This window comes from Platalea leucorodia (assembly GCF_965183815.1).
Source record: "Platalea leucorodia genome assembly, chromosome: 2".
NCBI classification, from domain to species: Eukaryota; Metazoa; Chordata; class Aves; order Pelecaniformes; family Threskiornithidae; genus Platalea; species Platalea leucorodia.
Genome location: NC_138824.1, coordinates 73398920 through 73420436, shown reverse-complemented (window position 1 = coordinate 73420436; position 21517 = coordinate 73398920). Strand labels below are relative to the sequence as shown.

At 37.2% G+C, this 21517-nt stretch overlaps 1 protein-coding gene across 1 annotated transcript in view; it reads left to right on the top strand.

Annotated features, from left to right (window-relative positions):
• The window catches only part of OCA2 (OCA2 melanosomal transmembrane protein), a gene marked incomplete at both ends in the record, with an annotated part of 181872 nt that overhangs the window by 120468 nt on the left and 39887 nt on the right, over positions 1-21517 (top strand). The window contains 2 exons of the mRNA XM_082333762.1: positions 5688-5781; positions 20065-20158. Of these exons, the coding sequence (XP_082189888.1) occupies positions 5688-5781; positions 20065-20158 (188 nt within the window). The remainder of the gene's footprint in view (positions 1-5687; positions 5782-20064; positions 20159-21517) is intronic.

The following is a 21517-nucleotide window of genomic DNA, read 5'->3' as shown; positions in this document are numbered from 1 at the left end:
GCCTTCTGCCCTACCAGAGTTTTCTATGCCCTGCATTTCAGTGCTTGATAAATGTGTAAAACTGGGCCAGAGCCATAGAGATAGAACAATCATCAACCATTTAGGAAACTACAAAGAGTTTTTTTGTCTTAATGCATATTCTCTGCACTTTTCACAGAAGACATACTTACCACATGCAGTTCTTAGCAAAGTGTGTGCCATGAAATCCCATGGTGTAGAGCAGCAATGAGTCCCTAAAATAAAAACGTGAATTGCTGTTTCATTGTCATTTTGTACAAATAGACAAAATGGGCCATATGACCTGATGGTTTCTACTGCACTGCATAGGTACAGGAGAAATTTGTCTGTTACCCTTCTTGCACAATGGGGGTGTGTGATTACTTGTGCAAGTGTTATCTTTGGGAAGCAGAAGTAGCTGAGAGCGCTTCACCCTGCTGTTTCTTGTAAGTCGCCTGCCATCCCCGGAGGAGACACTCACTGATAAAGCAGGACCAGTGCCCCTCCAATTTGGTCTCTTCTCCTCATATCCAGGGTACAGCTAGTAAAGCTAAATCATTATTTCTGCTTGTATTTCAGAAGAAGGTCTTCCTTCTTCATCTCCTTGACTGGTGAAAAGCCATGTTCACGAGAAGGTTTTGTCGTAAAAATAGGCGAATAGGATAAAGGTCTTGGGTCTTGATTCAACTTGTTCTTGGGTAATTTGGAGTCTTGGAAAAGAGGCTGTGACAGCAAGGTGTGAAAATGTTAGCTCTTTGGTCATGGTTTTGCTTACAAGGAATGCAGTTTATGTATATAAGATTAAATAAATGCGAAAACAAAATGTTCAAGGCCCTCCATTCCACTTTCGTACAAACAGGGCTAGAAGGAACAAGGCTTGGGAGATGCCAAGTAGGCTCCCTCTGTCAAGTAGATAACAAATTGTGATGTGCAAACATCACCACCAGTCACTTTCAACAAAAAGGGACTGCATGCCACAATATAAATGCAAGGATTGTTATGTGAAAATTAACAGTGTTTTATGAAGTTTGGCTTAGTGGTAATTGGTGTATATAATTCTAGTTAAAATCTCTCAGTTTTCTCTTTTTCAAAGCTTTCATTTAAAGTACAAATTGAACTTCCTTTCTTTTTGATTGTTTTATCTGGCTTAAATTTTGAGGATGTTAGTGAGCTAAGAGGGATGAGAAGAAATATGCTGTCCTTCAGAATCATATTTTTTTGAATCTGAATTAATTTCTTATAATATTAATTGTTAATAGATGACGTTTTCTAGGGAAGGTGGGTAATTTAGAACAGTAATAAAATCCTATTCCATTTTTAAAAGCTTGCAAAAGTGATTCAAGATTAAAAACAGTGTAAAAGATGAAAATATATACATTTCCATTTTTGTTCTTTTTATGTTTGTAACACATCCTATGTACTTCCACAGTATATGGTATAAACAAACATTTTCATCACAGGGATTGATTTCAATTAGGATAGTTATAAAGACAAATGTGCCAACATCTGTAGACACTTGCATTGTTCTTTGTGCATCAGCTTACATCCTATATATATAATTCATGTAACACCCTATATAGAATCAAGATTAATGACTGACTCCTTTCTGTATCAAGTCTTTGAGGACATCCTCCTTTTTCCAGGTACAGTCGTCATTTCCTACAGTTGCATTTTTCTGTTTTACTGGAGGCAGATAGTCTTACAGTGGTGGTAGGTGAGAGAGAGTTGGCTTTGCTCCGTTGAGCTATATCACTCATTTTATCTGAATCCTGCCAATCAAGCAGCAATGTGGGGTGGTTCAATATCGAACTTTCCAGCAAAATTAGCAAGTTTTCTAGAAGCTAGTCAAACAAAGATTTATGCTGGTAAGGTTATTGAAATAAACAGCATAAGAAATGAAATCTATTTTCCTGATAAGACATTATTATGTTCCTTCTAATATTGATAAGGGTGCTGTTTACGTAATCTGAAGAGGGAATAATGAAGGAAACATGAGGCTTCATAAGCTTTAACTTTTGCTTTTTTCTCTGTTAGGGAGTAGCACTTCATAAAACTGTGAAAAAAAATCTGCATTCCAAATATGTTAAATCAATATGACAAAGGTATTTGTACAGTATGTATTGCAGGCAACTATATCTCAGTTTGCAAAGTATCCTAACTTGCAGTGCTTTTGATGCTATTGTAAATGCCTATGGCTTGAATCAGACAGAGTTGTAGAACCAATTCAGTTTTTCAAAAATATTGAAAACTGCAGTGAAAAGTTTCCTTCTAACCCTTTAAAGTTTTGCATTTCTCTTTTTAGCGCTCGGGTTAACTATAACAGTAGAAAAAGCTGAGGTTTGAGGTATTGATAGTGCAAAAATGTTGCCTCACACGTAATTGCATGAGTGAATGTGACAAAAAGTGTTAAAGGTGATTTGGGGAGAAAACAGAGAGGCAGGTTCCTTTATAACTGACCCTGTGCATGATCCTTATATATTTAAAAAGGAGACGATGAAGCAATGGGAAATGCCCATTATTATTAGGAAATTAATTATTATGAATCCTTTTCAAAAGAATTCACAGTATTTCTAAGTGGAAGAAAAGCAGTGTTATGTCAAGGAGATAACAATAACACCAGTGGGGTCAAATGTGTATCTGGCCTTCTAAAATACTTTTTTGGGTTCAAAAAATTAAGAAATGGAGATTCAAGCACATTACACAATTGCACCTTCTCTTGATACATTGCAATGTATCTTTGTGTTTAAAAGAAGACGCAGTGAGTTGAAACCTTTCTTCAATGACTTTCTTCCAGGGGGTTTCTGTGTCTTCAATCAGTAAAGATTTACAGGACACTGAGAGCTCCTGATGCTGAGCTCCTTCACTACACAGAGAACCAAATTTTCTGATGGGAGTATTATGCGTATGTGGCTGCAAATACCTAGCAGAGTTACCTCATGGACTTTCTGTCTGGGATCTCTGTTTTGCTTCTTGCTTTCCCGGTCCTTCACAGAGCTGTAATTAGGGAAGGGGCTCCTGGAGGGCCGTAGGGCTCTGCTTTCTGCATGGTTCCAACTAGTGGGGTGTGAAAATGGCATTACTTGCTCTGCACTTGGGTGCTGGCTGGCAACAGCTTTAGGACTGACCTCAACAGCAAGAAAACTGGATAATCATTTTAATCCACTCTACCTACCCACCTTCTCTGTGCTGGGCAGGACATGCAGAAGGAGGAGTCTAAGTTAAAAAGGTGTTGCTAGTCTGCATAGTTCAAGATTGTGTCCTGCAACAAGTGAGTTACTGTAGTACATCAGGATACTTGCAAATAATTCTGAGGAACTAAATAATCATTTTTAGTTCTCTGGACAAAAATATATAGTAGGAAAAAATGCTTTAATTAGGTTGAGCAAGATGGCTTATCCTGTGATTTCAGTATTTGTGTTTAAATTTTGTTTTATGTTGAAATACAACATTGTTTTGAAATAAATATAAAATAGAATCATAGAATCATTTATGTTGGAAAAGACCTTTAAGACTGAGTCCAACCACAAACCCAACACTACCAAGTCTACCACTAAACCATGTCCCTAAGCACCACATCTACACTTAAATTGCCTGAGAAGATCCAGGCTCATAAAAATAACTATTATCATCACCACTATCAGTGGCTCTTTGCTGCTTCATTTTTAGAGGTCTTGTTTCCAAAACATCCTTTTAGATGCATGAGTTGTTTCTTTTCCTGCATATGTTAGTGCTTGCTGTATTTTTGACATCAGGGATGAGTTAATTGCAGATCACAGAATTATAGAATCATTTAGGTTGGAAAACACCTTTAAGATCATCGAGGCCACCACTAAACCATGTCCCTAAACACCACATCTACACGCCTTTTAAATACCTCCAGGGATGGGGACTCAACCACTTCCCTGAGCAGCCTGTTCCAATGCCTGACCACCCTTCAGTGAAGAAATTTTTCCTAATACCCAATCTATACCTCCCCGGTGCAACTTGAGGCCATTTCCTCTCGTCCTATCACTTGTTACTTGGGAAAAGAGACCAACCCCTGCCTTGCTACAACCTCCTTTCAGGTAGTTATAGCGAGCAATAAGGTTTCCCCTGAGTCTCCTTTTCTCCAATTTGAATTGCATATCGTGTTCTGGCAGTGATGGTTTGAGAGAAACAAAGTTTGTGGGGAGAAATGAAATCTTTCATGCCTATTTCATGGAAAAAAAAAAAAAAAAGACAAGATATTGGGCATGCTGACTCTTCTTTAGGCCTTAAAATAGAAATAGACATCTTCAGGCAATGTACAATTCAAGAATAATTGCTTAGACATTAACTTATCTAGGTTAATCAGTTAGAGGATTTAAGAGGGATGACTAGCACCACTGACAGGAGGGAGGGGGAAAGGGTTGTAATTCTTCATAAAGCCTATATATTGCTCCATACCAAAAGAACACACGGAGTCAGTAAAGGTGAGCATCACTCAGCCATCAAAATGAAAATATTTTTCAGGAAGCAGCTGCTCCATCTCTGAGATTATACCCCTTGAGGGGGAACCTGTGAAATACATTCAAATGACAAATGGAGGATTAAAGGTTATAACTATTCACTGCTGAAAATCCTGGACTCTGAGAAAACATTAATTTTAAGGCATCTCACAGTTATTTTCACAAATTCCTTCCTGCTTGCTCTCTTGCTTTTCCATGTTTGCTTATTCTTTCTCTCTCCCTTTTGGTCCCATTAACATCTGTGCACATTAAAAACAGGTTAATAACATTATCACCTCTCCCCTTGCTAATGACCTTCTCTCCACCGATACCGATTACACCTTTCAAACCAAGTGGTTACACAAATAAGCTGAACTCAGACCAGTTTTTCCCAACTAAGGTGAAAGTTGTTTAGCTTTGAAGGGTATTACTGACTGAGATCTGGTGCTACTAGAAAGCCTGCCTACTGAATTTTTGGGCTCTATATCAATTGCCTAATGATGTCTATTGTGTCTCCCTACAAGCCTCATTTGACTTTTCAGGGGTTTTGTTTTATTTTATTTGCTAAAATGATTAAATTATATTCATAAAACTTTCAGATATTCCCCAGTGAACTAAATCTACATTATCTGGTAAATATCATGTTAGAATAAGTAAAATAACTCAGCTCTGCTTATGAATTCAGAAGCCTGCCACATTGATCTTTCTCAATTTTTCCCTAACAGATCAGACAATTTTGATTATAACAAGGATTCAGGAATTTTTTTAGTTACTGACACCTGATCTACAGCCATCTTAATTGTGAAGGTCTTTTACAGCTGTTTCCAGCAAGAAGAGGGGATATAGCTTTGTCCTTTAGGTTTCAAGAAATGGAGGGGGAATTGATTTATAGTCACTGTCAGTTTCTCACTGAACTAGAAGTATCTAATGGGAGGCACTCATAACCTTAAGAGATCCTCAGTTTTGTCAGCAGTACCTGTCTCAGGTTTGGCCTAATGTTGCCAATATCTTCTCTTTGGCTTGTGGGACTAGCACAGCCGGTGGGGAAAAGTGAGCACAGAACAAGAATATATGCAAAGATACTAATTAAAAAAAAGAAAAATAACCCAAGTTATTCTTTGGACTTTCTGGTGTTTTAAGTTGTTTACTTGAATGAATTTTATTTATATAGTGCTGATGGTTGGCTAATATGGCCTGAATCTCTCTCCTCTTCTTAAACCACAGATTCCTGTGCTTCTCAACCTCAGTAAAGATCCTGATGTTAACTTGCCTATGAAACCATTAATCTTCTCGCTGGCCATGGGTGCGTGCCTTGGAGGTAAGAGTTTATGTCAGAAAGCTGTCATAAGGTAATAGATATGCAATTATGGCATCTATAAACTGGCACAATAGGTTCAATGATTTTATTATGCAAAGCATAGGGAGGGCCTCATCCAGCTCCTTTTGACTTCAGAGGACTCCTGGATAAGGATCCCAGTCACTGTCTGCTGCTACAACAGGCTTTTTGCAGTCCATGTTTGAAGACCATATTTGCATAAAGTACAGATGCACAAAGAAGCAGTCCAGATGGTACTTATGGGGTTCTGATCTTTTCTGAGAGAAAATACAAAGACACATTTAGCTTTCAGAGCAGAGACCCATCATTGCTCATTGAAAAGATGCAGAAAATGTATAACAGCTGAGATCTGAAGGCTTGATTCAAAGTCTACTGAAGTCACTGGGAAGTTTTCTGTCTGGTTCACGGAAATGGCGTGAGTATCCATTTGCTGACCTATTTAGCACTCCTCATTTTAAGGAAAGACTTTTTGAAGTCTTTCGGAAACGTACCTCTAATAATGAAAGCTAATAGCCATTCTTTTAGTGCCCATCTTGGTGTTAACTGGGATTTCTTGTATTGTCAGTGCCTTAGCACAAAAGAAGCAGATGGTTTCATTACTTTTTTTCTTTTTTTTTTCATTGAAAATGTACTGCGTATGTATTGTAGGCCCAGGATTTCCTCTCTATTTATTATAAAGATAAAGGAGAATAGCCATCTGGTAGTTTTTAAATTAATGTTTATACTTGATTAATTTTTTTTTTCACATCTGCAAATGGCTTATGAAGATGTTACAACACATTTCCAAATAGCAAGTGTACTAAGTGCAATTAAAATTTGTATGTTTTTAATGAGAAATAAAGTTAGTCTTATTTTTTTACTATTGAGAACTTTAATGCTAATTACATTGTATTGGGCTGTGTTTTGATGCCTATATATTTATGTAGTTAAGTTAAATAAAGTTAAAATGGATAAAATGGCATTCTGCAATGAATCCACCCCTTCTCCCTCTCCATGCTCCTCCAAATAGTTTCCTTGACTTTACAGAGATTAAAACTAAAACCAATTTTGTGTGTAATACAGGTTCTGGTTTGTTTATTTAACTAAGTGATTGCTAGTACAAGTGACCTTAATGCCTAACAAAGATTATAATGATGTAATTTACAGATTGAATTTTAAGAGCATGTTGCAAAGATAGGACAATTTATACCAAACAACGGTTCTTCATTTGAGGAATATCTTTTGTACTCATCATTACTCATCATTATATTGTGACTTTAATCTGTTCCTCTTTAAAACCAGTGATTTGAATAATCAGCATATCTTTATACAGATGTTTGCCATAAAAATATCGTCTTTCTTCACAATTTGTTAATCACCAAACATACTCTGATTTCATTAAACTTTCAGATTAAAGAAAAAAAAAAGCATAAGGAATATAAAGTTGGCCAGATTACACTGACATATTCTGAGTGGGAGGCACTTCACCAGCCTTGGAGCCTTTACAAATCTCAGATGATTTTCCTAAAGTATCAGTTATCATCTTAACCCAAATTCCTTTAATTTGATTTGGTGAAGTGCTGCTGGGATTTTAACAGAGACTTCTGTGTGTATTCAGTATGAGACAAAAGAGAAAATATAAACAGTACCATGGGAATTATTTGAATTAAAATCACTACAGATCCATAGGATGTGCCCAGGTGTTCAGATAGTCTCCATACAAATGTTTGGATAAAAAGTTAGATCATTATCATTATTAGCAAAAGCTTAAACTCTCTGGACTGTGCTCTATTAGAATAAAGCTGAGCATATGCTAAATTGTACTGGCAAAGGTTTCATAGGCGTGGTAGCTTGAAAATTAATATGCTTATTATTATTTATTTTATTATTAGTAGTAGTAGTATTAATAATACTTTACCATGTCAAAACTAAAGCTTATTGTTACGGAATGAAAAGTGTGGAAAAGCTTTTGTTTTAAAAGGTGTCATAGCTCCCCCAAAAGTGAGGGAAAAAGGGGGTTTCTTTTTTAAAAAAGAAAGTGTTGATGGCCTTTAAAAATTATTTCCAAAAGAAAAGTCTTATCAGCACTGAAGTGGTGTGAAGGAATTCTCAAGGTAGGCTAATCCCATTGTGGAAGAGGTAGATGACAATTATATCATTACTGCCTGGTGCTTAAGGCAAAAGATTGGATCTTATCACTGCTCATGCAACCCAAGGAACTTGGCAAACGACATTTTGTAGAAGAGTCTGATGAAATAACACATTATAACTACCTATTTTAGGTTTAGTTGTTTACTACATAATGCAGAGCTTCAATTCTGGTAATTTGATAGCATTTCTGGGGTTCAGGGTAAACACTGCTATATGCTTATGTGTCTGTGAAGGGAGTGTCAGCATTTGTGCCTGTCTTGGAAAATGCCGTGCAACATTTTGTCCTGAAAAATTTCCAGTGGGTGCAATTACTTTTTTCTACTGTCACAAAGTGCACAGGCAGCTATGGGGCTGGAAGATGATAGGATGAGAAAAGACAGTAATTTTCGTTCATTGCTTTAGCTGTTGTCCTGGAAATGAAAGAAAGATTGAGTCAGTCTCAAGCAAGATGAAGAGACCTTTGCCAGTATAACTGCCACATTGTTGTCATCTTCAGCAGTGCCTCCCAAAAGACAAAGCTGCTGCTATTAAATTTCTGTCTTTCATGGCTGTCGTGGTTTAACCCGGCAGGCAGCTAAACACCACACAGCCATTCACTCATTCCCCCCATAGTGGGATGGGGGAGAGAACTGGAAAAAAGGTAAAAGTCATGGGCTGAGATAAAGACAATTTAATAGGACAGAAAAGGAAGGGAAAATAATAATAGTGATAAAAGACTATACAAAACAAGTGATGCACAATGCAATTGCTCACCACCCGCTGACCGATGCTCAGCCGGTTCCCGAGCAGCAGCCACACCCCCTGGCCAACTCCCCTCACTTTTTTGTTCAGCATGATATCATATGGTATGGAATATCCCTTTGGCAGTTTGGGTCAGCTGTCCTGGTTTTGTCCCCTCCCAGCTTCTTGTGCCCCTCCAGCCTCCTTGCTGGCAGGGCAGTATGAGAAGTTGAAAAATCCTTGACTTAGCGTAAGCATTGCTCAGCAACAACGAAAACATCACTGTTTCAATAATCAACATTATTCTCATGCTAAATCCAAACCACAGCACTAAACCAGCTACCAGGAAGAAAATTAACTCTATCCCAGCTGAAACCAGGACAATGGCATTGGGCTCAGACATAAGGAGTAACTGAATTTTGTGTAGATGTTCTTTGCTCTGTAAAATGTGTCTCTGAAAGTGAGAAGGGATGAAAAATCCTGTCTCTTAATCAAGGAAACCAAGGACAGTGATGACCATGGGCAGTTCCTGCTGAGATGGTCACAATTTTGAAATCTTTGGGTGTTCCTTGGAGTTTGCTGGTTCTATTCTGGCAGAAGTTTTGCTCAGGTCGGGTCAGTCTTACACAGTTAAGAAATAAACATGGTAATTTTTCAGGGTATCTGGTTCTGGAAACTTAGGTTTATATTTGCCCCAGATATCTTTTAGAACTCAAATTAAGTTGTAAGTTAGGAGTCTGGCTGTCCCAGGCTCTGTGTTTGGTCATGGGGAGACCGGCATGTGCAGGAGGCAGATGTTTATTCATCCACCAAAAATGCCAGATGCTCTCTGCAGAGCACATTGGAGCCCCTAACCAGCTGAACTTTAGTAGCTGAGAGGGGTCCTCAAAGACAGGTCAAATGAATTTGGACCTTGGGGCCTTTTGGTTTGTCAATTCTTCTGAATTCTGGATGACCCTATTAGTTCTTGTATGTCTTGGCATTAATGGTAGTAGTAATTAAGTAGTAGCTGGAAAAATTGTATTGCTCATGGGGTTTTTTATGTACTATCTATCTGCTAGTATTTCAATTATGTTTTGACCATGAAGGAAAAGAAAACAGGAAATTTAAAAGGAACTAAAAGAAACAAACAAGCAAGCAACTTCTCTTGTTTTCTGTGGTGTTCTGATGAATCCTCATCTGTATTTCTTTTGCAGCAGAGGACATTGAATAAAGCATTATTCATTAATGCTTCCTATTCTAGTACTTGATGAAATTATGGTACCTCTTGAGACTGGCTTGTATGTAGACCTTCCAATAGTGTCTAGGGAATGCTGCCCTGAAATTCTGGAGGACAAATGAAGATTGCTATCTCCAGCAATTTCAGAACAAGAGGAGTTTTAATTGCACTGCTTCTATTGGCTCATAAGTTTTAAAATAACATGAAACATGGATTCAACTCAATTTGAGTAAGTGCACAGTCAGAAATCCACCTGTTAAGACTGTTCAATTGTGTAGAACTAGATTCTTTACTGAGCTGAAGAGGTTATAGCTAAGATATTATTTGAAGGGGTTTTGTACATTTGACATTTAAAGAGCTGGCATTTATTTGTCTTTTCATATCTTTCTTTTTTTTCATGATTTATAAAAAGAATGCTTTTGAAAAAAAGACAAAAAAAAAGGACTTGAGTTAGAAAGTGACTGAATTCATATTCGGAAGTCCTTACCTTTTGAGTTCTCAGCTGCTAACATAGAAAAGTGCAAAAAGTATTTCTTGGCTGCAGTGACTATTGCTGTGGTCCAAAGGGGGCATTTTCTGCAGTTTATAGTTTTGCACTATTTTTCTTTGCTGTATATTTTCCTGGACAACAACACCTGAAAGTCATCATTGTCACAGTTCTGCAGAAAGAGGCAATCTCTAGGATGCATATAACTGTATTATTCCAGCCACACAGTTTGTAGGCTGTAGGCTCTACTTAAGAAAGGAGGTAGGAGGGGGCTGCTGGCACTTTCTTCTAACCTTACAGGGTCAAAACCCAGGTGTAAATAAAATCCATTATCCACAGGACATTGTGCTAATTACAGCTATTAAAGGAGTGCAACCCACAGTGTAGCTAAACAGCGAGATTTCTCTCAGTGATCCAGTGCTATAGCTATTCTGCCTCTTGGCACCCCTCCTTCAGTCCATGATGCCGATGGGGCCTTGCACAGTGGAGTATCACTGATTTATTATTCCTGCTGATTCTGCTCAATAAAATCCTAAACTAGTTTTAAAGCTTCAGACACACTGAAGGTATAAACCTAGAAAGATTGTTTATATTCCTAAACCAACCCTCCTTCTTTGCAATATGAGGGAAAAGAGATAGCCTTCAATAAAGCGTAAAATGGATTAAAATATATAATAATTAATATTATGAAAAAAGCATAGCTGTAGATCCTTTGAAGTTCTTTTATAGTTACAATAGATAAATTTATATAACACTTTTCAATTTGAAAGATTCAAAAGGTCTATCAAGAACCAAATATATGGCATATAAATATAGCAGTTATTAAAGAGGAGCACTGTTCAGCTTTGTTAATGAACTTAATTGTTGTATACAATATGTAATTGAAACTGTAGGAGCTTTTTTTGGTGGAGAGAATATACCTACCTGACCTTGATTTTAACCAGGACACTGATGTTGAAAGTTCCTATTGTTTCTAAAGAAGTCTTTTAATGATGAGAAATCCCGGGGCTCAGTTTTATGTCTTGTGGGTGAGACAGCCCTGATTTAGATAAGTATTTTGTCTATGGATATAAAAATCCAAATCAGAGAGTGGTATTATAGGGAATGAGAATGACTTGAGATCTTTCGAAAGGAAAAGGATGTTGCTGCTCTTGACTTTGAAAGGCAGGCAAAACAAATAAGGAAATTTAGGAAAAGTCTCACAGTTTTTGTTTAAAGACCTCAGTGCAGTCTTTAGCAGTATCATGCCTCTAAATTGTTCAGATCTAGAAGCAAAATACAGTAGGTATTTTGCATGTCTTACACTAATATCTAACTTTCTGAGTATACTTTGCATTGTTTCTAGGATGTTTGCAATAATAGAAATAAGTAACATGGACATAAACTGTGATTGCCATCCATTAAATGGCAGTGCTACTTGCACGTTCTTAATGAAGAACTCATTCTGGTGTTAACTGAAAGTTTTGGGTTTTGTTGTAGCATAAAGAACAGCATCATCAGATATAAGCACAAAGAATCTTTTCTTCTCTCTATTGACATTCGAGTGCCCGAACTGTCCTCTTGCTGTTTTCTGGAACAGTCAGAATCTGTAACCATCTATAAAAACCCAGCTGCTCTTTTCCTTAGCTTATTCATAACATTCAAACTCTGGACCATCTTCACGCTTTTTCAGTATCAAGTTCTTAAAGTCTAGCAGTGTTGCAAAGTGTGAAAGCCAGGCTCATTACCAGAGCCCCTGCAGACAAAGGAGATTCTCTAATCTTTAAGATTACCAAAGATAATCCTCTGTGGCATAGAAGATATACAGAAGAAAGATGTGAATGTAAAATGTAAAAATGGCTAAAACTGAGTGGGTACATTTGACAGACATACCTTTGTCTGTATTAAGGCAATATCAGACGCCTTCTTGGCTTTAAGACACTGAGTTAATATGGAAACAAAACCCAAATTGAACCTAGTCAATTTTTCTCAGCAAGGCCATTTTTCTAAGCTTGAAAAGAGTTACCCTGGCAGACATGCATATATAGATGTATGTATGTTATTAAGGGCGAAATATGAAGTACATGGGGTAAAGGATGCTGTTTCAGCTGTACTGATGAGGATTTATAGTTTGGATGGTAAATCTTAGATTTTAAAATGGAAAAGAAGAGAGCTATGTGTAATATGTAGAATTCTATTCTATTTTACATTGATTTAGAAAAAGAATTTATACCAAACATCAAGCTCACTTGATTGTAATGCTTGCATTACTGGTGAATTTGAAATGCTTGTATTAATGGTTTTCAATCTGTGTAAAATAATTGCATGTTATAAAGTTCTGCAAATTAGAGATAGGATAATGACCAGAGATGACATCGGAGACTCCTACAAAGCACATGTGGAGTTTTGTTTAATTTTATTTACTTGCTTTGTGCATTTGTTTATCCTAAATTACAGAAAGTTCTTTCTAGAAACCTTGGCCACTTCTATTTTCAGAATAATACAGAACATTCAAACTCATTATGTTGTATTGGTGAGTTGCTGCAATACAAGATACAGACTGCACAGCTGTCAGCAGAAGAGGTACATTCAGTTAGAAGGTGGCATTTGAACTATCAGACAGAACAAGACAAGGAAGCTATAGCAAGCTTTAAAATACTTAAGTGCAGAAGGTAATACTGACTTAGCTGCTTTCCTTCCTCTGCAGACACTTTCCAGATAATACCCCCTTTTCTGCACCTTGAGTGGTGCAGCAGAGAGGAGGGAAAAAATCCCTCAATCTGCAGTATTCATATTGATTCATATTGATGAATCAGACTCTGTATGATGCTGAAGAAAGTTATAACCATGCCCTAGATATTATTTATACATATATTAATAAATATATATAGCACAGTTGCAGTTGGCACACCTAAACCAGAGGGTCACTAGCAGGAGTTATGAAACTGTTTTAAACAAGGCACTTAAACCATAGCAAAACATAACAGGTAGGCTCCAATTGAAAGTCAATTTGAATTAAGTTGGAATCTGAATTTAAAGCAGCTGGATATTCTAAAATAACTTAATGGTGGGACACTTTTTTTTTGAGTAATATTATCTTGTTCTGCTCAGCTTCAAAGTAAGTTATGATAAAGTTGAATAATGTACTTTTATGCCATACATGGAACTATTTTTCAATATTTGGTCTCTAATATTGCCATGTGTGGAGTAATTGTGAAATTGAGCTGACATAGTTTTAGCCTCTGAATCTAAAAAAAAAATGTGTAAGCTGGGGCTTGTGTGCAGCATTAAAGGCTTTAAATGGAACCTACCTGAATATGTGTTTCAGGGCATGAGGGAATGGCATGTCAGAGTGCACTGCTGACACTATCCCTCGTTATACTAGTTTATTTTACCCTTGTACTGGGTAAGTTGACTTCGAGGAGAGAGATGACCTTAGTGATCACCTCAGGTTTTATGTCTCCTTTACAGATGTCTGGATTTGAAAGAAGCTTATGGATTTCTTTATGTCATTAAAGTAACAAGTGCAGGGTGTTCAGCAACCTGCCTCATTTATTTCACACTTCTGGTAGAAATGTAACAAATTTAAATTTCACCTTTTCCTCTCATAGCAAAAAGAAGGCAATGACCATTGAATAGTGCAATATTTACAGTAACTGTCCTGCTGGTTGAATAGTAGTGGTGACAAAAAATGGTAAAGTTCATTTGATTAAAAGTGTTGGATTGAATGCGATTCAATGAGTGTTTTAGATAAATTAACTCAAAACTTTAATTTAAATTCTTTTTTTTTTCTTTTTCCTATAAACTCCATGTGTATGTAGTTGTGCAGAAACATCCCATTCAAAATGTTTCCAAATGGGTAAAATTAAAAAATGTTGATATCGTACAACTGCAATCTATAACATATAACAATGTTGAATGAGTTCATGCATGCCTCCACCCCCTTACTGCCTATGACCTGGGGTTCCTTGTTAGTTTAGGGACTGTTAATGGTTTAATTGGCCTTGATTCTGTAGCTGTTTATTGACTGCAAAGTTTGATTATCCAGGGCTTGTTAATCTTTACACATAAAAAATATTAAAAGATATTCAGGACTTGTAGACATTTAACAGGTGAGTATAAATGGCTTTGTTTAATGAGGCAAATCTGGATTAGTTTTGTGTGAAACAGAAAATTTCTGAAAGTTACGAAGGCTGTCTCCTGTAAGGCTAATCAAAACCATAACTATTCAGTGTTCACTTTTGCAGCCAGATTTATTACATTTGCTCAGTTTGTGCTTTAAGTAGAGAAATGGAATATGCTATGGGAAGGAAGCCGCACATGTCAGTCTACCTACATTTAACAATGTAAAGTGTATGAGAGACTGCACAGAGTTTTCTTTTGAAAATGGATGGGAAGCAAGGAGCTGTCTTCCTTCAATAAATTTTGCTTTGACACTATAATGGAATGGTTTGATTACAGGAAAAAGCAGGGCTGAGAATCCTCACCCTAAAATTATTCCTGATTCCGTAGCAAACTCCTGGTTTCAGAGTGAGAGCCCTCGTCTGGGACAAAGCAGTGCAAACAGCTGTGCCTGTGTCAAACTGGCCTTGCACAGATGTTCGTTCAAGGTCAGGGAAAAGCTGTTTTTAGGGCTTGTGTTGACATGAAAACAGGGTAGACTTCCTGCTTCTGCATTAGCTAGCCAGAGATACAGGTAAGAGAAAATGCAGAAAGTCTAGAGGTTAAGCATAGGTTTTGCTTGTTATCTACTGTCAGAGCATGTGGAGGGGAAGTGGTCTGTAATGTTCACAACAAAAGCAAGACTTTCTGTAAGCAATCCACTTTTAAGCTTGCTGTTGCACAAGTTAATACCTCCTTTATATTTGAGAAAGTGACTGTTTATGAAGGCTACTCAAGCTAGGGCAAATAGCTTTATTAGTGATAATCCCTTCCCTTTGATTTCTCAGTGCTTTGAGTAATAAACACTAATCCTGCCAGGCACTTTGAGGTAATTCTTCAGCAAACATATTAATGCAGCAAACCCAAGCGTTAGACTTGCTCTTGAGGGGGCAATACCAAAGAGACACCTTAGAACAAATGGTATTTAGATATAATAGATGTGCTGCTGACAAGTAAAAATTAGCAGCTGAGAACGAGGCTTAAAGTGACAGGAAACATGTTATTGATGCAAACTCTCTCCCTTTTCTTGTTATGAAAAAACTCTTCCCCAATTTCCCAGCCCCTTCCTTTAGTAAACTTAATCCATTCTCCCAGCATTGATTTTCAGTGCATTGCAGATTATAGTCACCTGGGCAAACTCTGTTTACTGAGGGAGAGGCTGTTTGAGCCCAAGGGAAGTGCGTTATGTGTGGTGTGCAGGTTCTGGGTTTGAATTTGGCAGTTTCTGAAAGAGCAATGTAGCAGAGGGTGATAACTGAACTCTGGGTTGAGAAGAAGTAGCTACAAATGGAAGCAGAAGGCTGGAAGAAGCAGGGCTGGTGTCAAATACGGCAGGTATCAAATCAGGCTTAACAAACCTCAACATCTTCCTGCTTGTACCTCTAAGTTAGCTGGAGATGCAAAGGCACCTTTTAATATGTGGGGTTTGGATCTTTCTTGGTAGATTTATTCTTATTAACTAAAACTGTTGAATACTTTCTTATACTTTGAGTTGATTTCACATTCCCTAAAGATATTCAAAGTAATTTACCTTGAGAAATATCAGGAAGATAGTTCTATGTCACCTTTTCTGGACAGAAATAGCAGAAGACCTTCTACTCTGCTTCTGCAGTGACTGTGCAAAGCCAGGGCAGGTCCATGGGAATATTAGTATGGTCCATGGGAAAATGAGTATGATCCATGAGGATTCCTCTGTCATTTTCTTCTCTGTAGCCTAGACAGCAGCAGCTCTTTAGGTAACGTCTGTATCTTTCTATGATCACACTTCAAAGTGAGAATTTTTTTTTGCATTAAGAAAAAGATCTTTCTTGATTTCCTGCTTATGAATTATTAAGCATAGTTAGTATTGACAATAATGCCTGTAGTCTACCAAAAATAAAAGGCAGAATAGATATGCAGGATAAAATGTATGGCTTACCTCATACATATCACATACTATTGATATTAGAAATTAATTCATTGTAATGAATCCAGTTTCTTAATAACTCTCTGCCTTTGATAAAGGATGAGTTACAGTACGAGTTATCAAAAAAAGTTACAATAGGAGTCATCAAAACAGATTGGTTACTACAATGTTATTATTTGATACAGTTGACTTGTGTGTTATTACATTTTGAACATACAAACAAGCAAGTAAGAGTCTTTGCTATGCTTTTTAAGCTTAATTATTTTTAAGGTTGAAGATGATGTGAAGATGAAGTCAAGATTGGGTAAAGTCCTAGAAAATGCTTATTCTTCATTTGCGTCAATTGGAATGAATTTAATGTGTGTAGGTTTCCATGTATACTAACCTAGTCTGAGGTTTTCCATGATTGAGAGGTCACAGTATTGCTGTTTCACTACTGAGTTAAATGTCTGCCTTGGAGACAGATGTTCTGGGAGGAGAAACAAAAGTTTGCCTCTGTTGTTAATTTCAGCGTAGTTCTTTGAAGCCTGCTGAGCCGATACCTTATTAAACTGCACACATGCTCCAAACAACTGAAAAACAAATGCTGCTCCCTTCAGATAACATTTAAGGTGACAATTTCTCCTCAAGTGAAATCTACTTGGGGAAGTCAATTCACTGCTGAAGCAGAAACTCTTTCCATAATACTTCATTATGTGAAGGCATTGCTATAGCCCATGTACAGCATAGGAGAGCTCGTGCTGTTTGGAGATCTCGACTGTATCTAGTGACTGCCATGGGACAAGTGCAGTTCCAGTCCTGTTTCTTTAATTTGAAGCCAGAGCTATATTCCTTGTCTACAGTAATATTATTCTGATAATGTGATGTCTGATTGTGCTACATGTAGAGCAGAAACCTCTTATGAAATGTTTGGAGGCTGTAGACTACTGATTAGTTTTGGAATTGAAAATTCCTTAAGTGTTCCTGCCTGACTCCTCTAATAACATCAGCTGTATTCATTTGTTCTGTTTTTGCATTAAGCCACATGCTTTGTGTCTTGGCTTTCTCATGCCAGAGCCTACCACAAATGCTGATGTTCCAAGTTCAATTTCTTATCTTTAAACGTGCATTAAAATAACTAAAATACGTTTTGATGCAAAGACAGGGGAAGGGAAATGACCTGTGCAGTTCCTAATGACCAGTGCTACCCTAGACACCATTTTTTAAAGGTTTCTGGCCCTCTGATAAGGTTAATAATCCGTTCTCTCCACACCTGAAGCATGTGTGGGCGGGTGCATGATTCACCGTGTATGACAAGAAGCCTAGGTCACAAATAGCCCTTGGTGTCTCACAAGAATGCTGCATGATGCTTTTATGGTCCATAGGGATATACCTGTCTATTAACGTGTGGTTCCACTAACATCAGCAGAGCTTCTCATAGACAGAGACGACCTCTGCACCCGGCTCCAGCTCCTTTGCAAGGTCAAAGCCTTAAAAACTGTGTAAGTAGGAAGCAGCTCACCTAGCGTAGCTCCTGGGAGAGCAGAAAAAATAGGAATGAAAAAAGAATAACGGGACAATTAAAGATATAAAATAAAATATCTATTTGGGATTGGAGGGAGTGGGAGGGAATGTTTTTCTCATCTCTCATTGTCTGCAAGATTTCAGTTTCTTTCTTGTTCTATAGTGGGATCAGCTCACAAGCTGTTTGAGGCTTCTGATGAGAAAATAAATCCAGTCTCCCGTTCTTAATAGGTGTTGTTTAGGGCACTCACCTGAGATAACGGGTATCCATGTTCAGATCTCTACTCCAGGATGAAAATCTCAGTTTACTGCTTATTTTGTGTTGATGATAATCGACCATCCTGGAGTGAATAAGAATCATGCTTTCACTTTGAACTCCATTGGAAAATTTTAACTTGACCACACAAGGGCTTTTTCTTGGAGAGCTTTGGCTTCCATGAAATCAACTTTTTAAAAAAGAAGTTGAGTGACTTTTGGGGGCTTAGTTGTTTCTCAAAGTTGTTGCCCTGTCCCTAGAATGACCAGTCAAAAACCTGTATGTCAGTATCCACTGACTCTGGTATGACTTTGAATCCAAACTAGGATCAAAATTATTGCAATCAAGCTCTTTCTGCTTCCTTTTTTCTTATTAGAAGAGGAAGATCTTCCTTCCTCCAATGTTTCCACATCACATCTTTTCTCTCCTTTTCCTTAATTCTGAACTCCGTCACTTCATCTTATTTGAATTTAAGAGTGTTCTATTATTTTTTAAGAATATTTTCAGAAGTCTGCTCATTTTGTGTGCACTTTCAGGTGCAGAAGGCCATGTGGGTACCATGTGTGAATACTTAGGGGAATAATCCTTCTGCCGTTATTCTGACCTATTCTTTGGCAAACCGATCTCTGTGTGACCTGAAACATTTACTAAGTCAAAGCAATTAAGGGGAGCATTAATTACATTCTGATCTGTTTCTCTCAAAGTCAGACCAGAAGACTGGTCTCCACTGAGCACTAATATTTAACAGGGCCAAAATGAGAAGAGTAACTATGTGCCAAAGGGAGCAAAGGAAGACTTGTGCTTAGAATAATGGATTGTTAATATAATGATGTATGGCAAAAGAGATGACTCGCTATAGTATAAAAAAAATTTCTCCTAGATTGTTACCTCTTTTGTTCAAAATTTCAGTTAAGGAACAGAATGTGGGAGTCACTGTCACTTCCCAAGTCATGCTTAAGATCAGAAATATTTGCTGAAGACATCTGCATTTTTAAGTCAAGTATACAACACTTCTTAAGTCTGAGGTGTGACTCATTTCAAAGCTACAGAAAATGGGTTGGTCTTTCTGAGCTCTGAATACCTGACTTCTTTACATTGCCACATTGTTGAAAGTTTAGAGAAAACACAGGAATAAATTAGTTACTGGAAAAGGCTTATGAGAAAAGTATGCAGTTCTTCCAAGAAGATAGATGCACATTATAAACATGGCATATCATTTTCCTTTGATATGTTCCTCTCTTAAGGGGACCTGTATAATGTTATTTGGTGAAGTTCATTGAATAAAGTTATGTTCTTTTATGCATTAAAGAACCATTGTGGTTTGGTAAGCAAACTTTGTATCTGTGGTGATCCTTTTGCCTTAGCAGAGAGATGTGAAACAGATCCATTCCCCTCCATTGTCCCACTTACTGTGTTTTAAATTTATGTTAAAAAAAATCTTAGCAAGTAGTTACCCTCTCTATAAAAAAGACACTAATTTGTCGATGTCAACTTTGTGTAAGGAAAAAAGGGATCCATTTTTCTTAGCACCCTGAAACTATCTCATCCTTTGTTTTCAGATCCTCTGATGGCACTTTCTTGTATGTAAAACAAAAAAAATCAGCAAGTTTATCTGAATGCAAGTCTCTAGTGTCATTTTGACAACTGCTAGATTGGTGTTATGTTCCTTCCCTATTTTTCTGGCTTATGTAGAATCAGAGAATGATACCAGGCTTATCTTTCAAAGCGTGAAGCTATTTATAGGAAGTGGAGATACTGTCTCTATGTTTCTTTTCAAGCCTATGCAACAGAAATTGATTTTTCTTTTCTAACTAGTACGTCTTAGGATTTTAGCACAGAATAAACAGAGGAAGGGTAAGCAACAGAGCACAACTATAAACTGGTATTTGTTTTCTGAACTGCAGGTAATGGAACATTGATTGGAGCATCCGCGAATGTTGTTTGTGCAGGAATTGCTGAACAGCATGGTTATGGCTTCTCTTTCATGGAGTTTTTCAGGTACAATTTTAAACTTCTTACCTTAAATCTGTAATTTTTTTTTTTCTCTAGGCAAAAAATGGATCTTCCAAGGAGAGAATCTGGAGAAAGCGTCTATAAAATAGACCTGTGTTCCTAATTTGTTTTTGGCAACTGAAATGTGGGTGGAGGGCAGATCACTTTATTTTTGCATACTGTGGATAGAATGCATAAAGGTGGTGGGAGCACAGTGGAATCCCAGGAGAAACAAAGCCTCAGAAATTCGTGCTTTGATCACCCTCAATCTTATCTTCAGCTCTGTAGTGATACTAAATTGTTGCTTTGTTGTTAAATACAGTTTAAACATAGTTTCTTATCTGCACATTTTCACCTATGTTCCATCACCAGGAGAAAGTGGGATGTCCTAGTTTAGACTGAGTAGAACTTTACTCCATGATCCCATGAGTAAACCTATTTATCTAAAAGCAATTACTTTTGACCAGCTGCTTAGCAGCTATGAGTGAAAGTGTGATGTGCAACTAGTAACAGCTCAAGTTGTTGTTTAATAGTTGTTTAATTAATAATTAAGAATTGTTGTTTAATAATGGAAGTTCCTCTGCAGGTCATTCATCAGCAGGTTTTTAAGGGACAAGACGTACTTAATGTACTTAATGCATACAACAGTTTATTTTTTCAAACACTTCCAGTTTTTGAGACTGTGGTTGAAAGATGTGAATGGAAATTGGCAAATAGAGGACTAGACATGAAGTTAAAGTTTAAAATGTAGTTGATTTAACTAAAACATAATCCCTTGCTTATTTTTCTACATATTTAGGGCAAAGGATACTGTTAAGTTCACACCAATGATTTGTTCCCTTTTTCTTTACATTGTTTATTTTAATTTCTCAGCTCTATCAGTTTCCCTTTATATTATTTACCTCAAAGCCTTCAAACCTGTGTAATTAATATGATTAATCATATGAGAGTGTCTGGAGCAGAGCCAATGATAACCCTAAAAAGAAAGATGATCCGAACTGTTCTTGCTAAAATTCTTGCTATGAGCATGTGCTGCTCATAACACAGTTTATCTCTTCATCCATAGTCTTCTGATGATATGTTTCAGAAAGACAGAATGCCTATCAAATCAAAGTTTTGGTTGTCAGGACCTTTGAGACTGCAGTACAGTCTTATGTAGTATACAGTGATAGCTAACAGATTTCTTGGAAGTCAAGCCTTTGTACAAAAAAGATGGTACAGCAATAGTGGGCTTGTGGATTGTTCTGTTCATGTTTTGCAGATGTTCAGCTTGTCCTTTGGGGATTTAAGTTGTATTTAGCATTAACAATGTGTCTTGTATGCAGATTTTGTAATGTGATGTTCTTAAAGCTTCCGTGACACTGA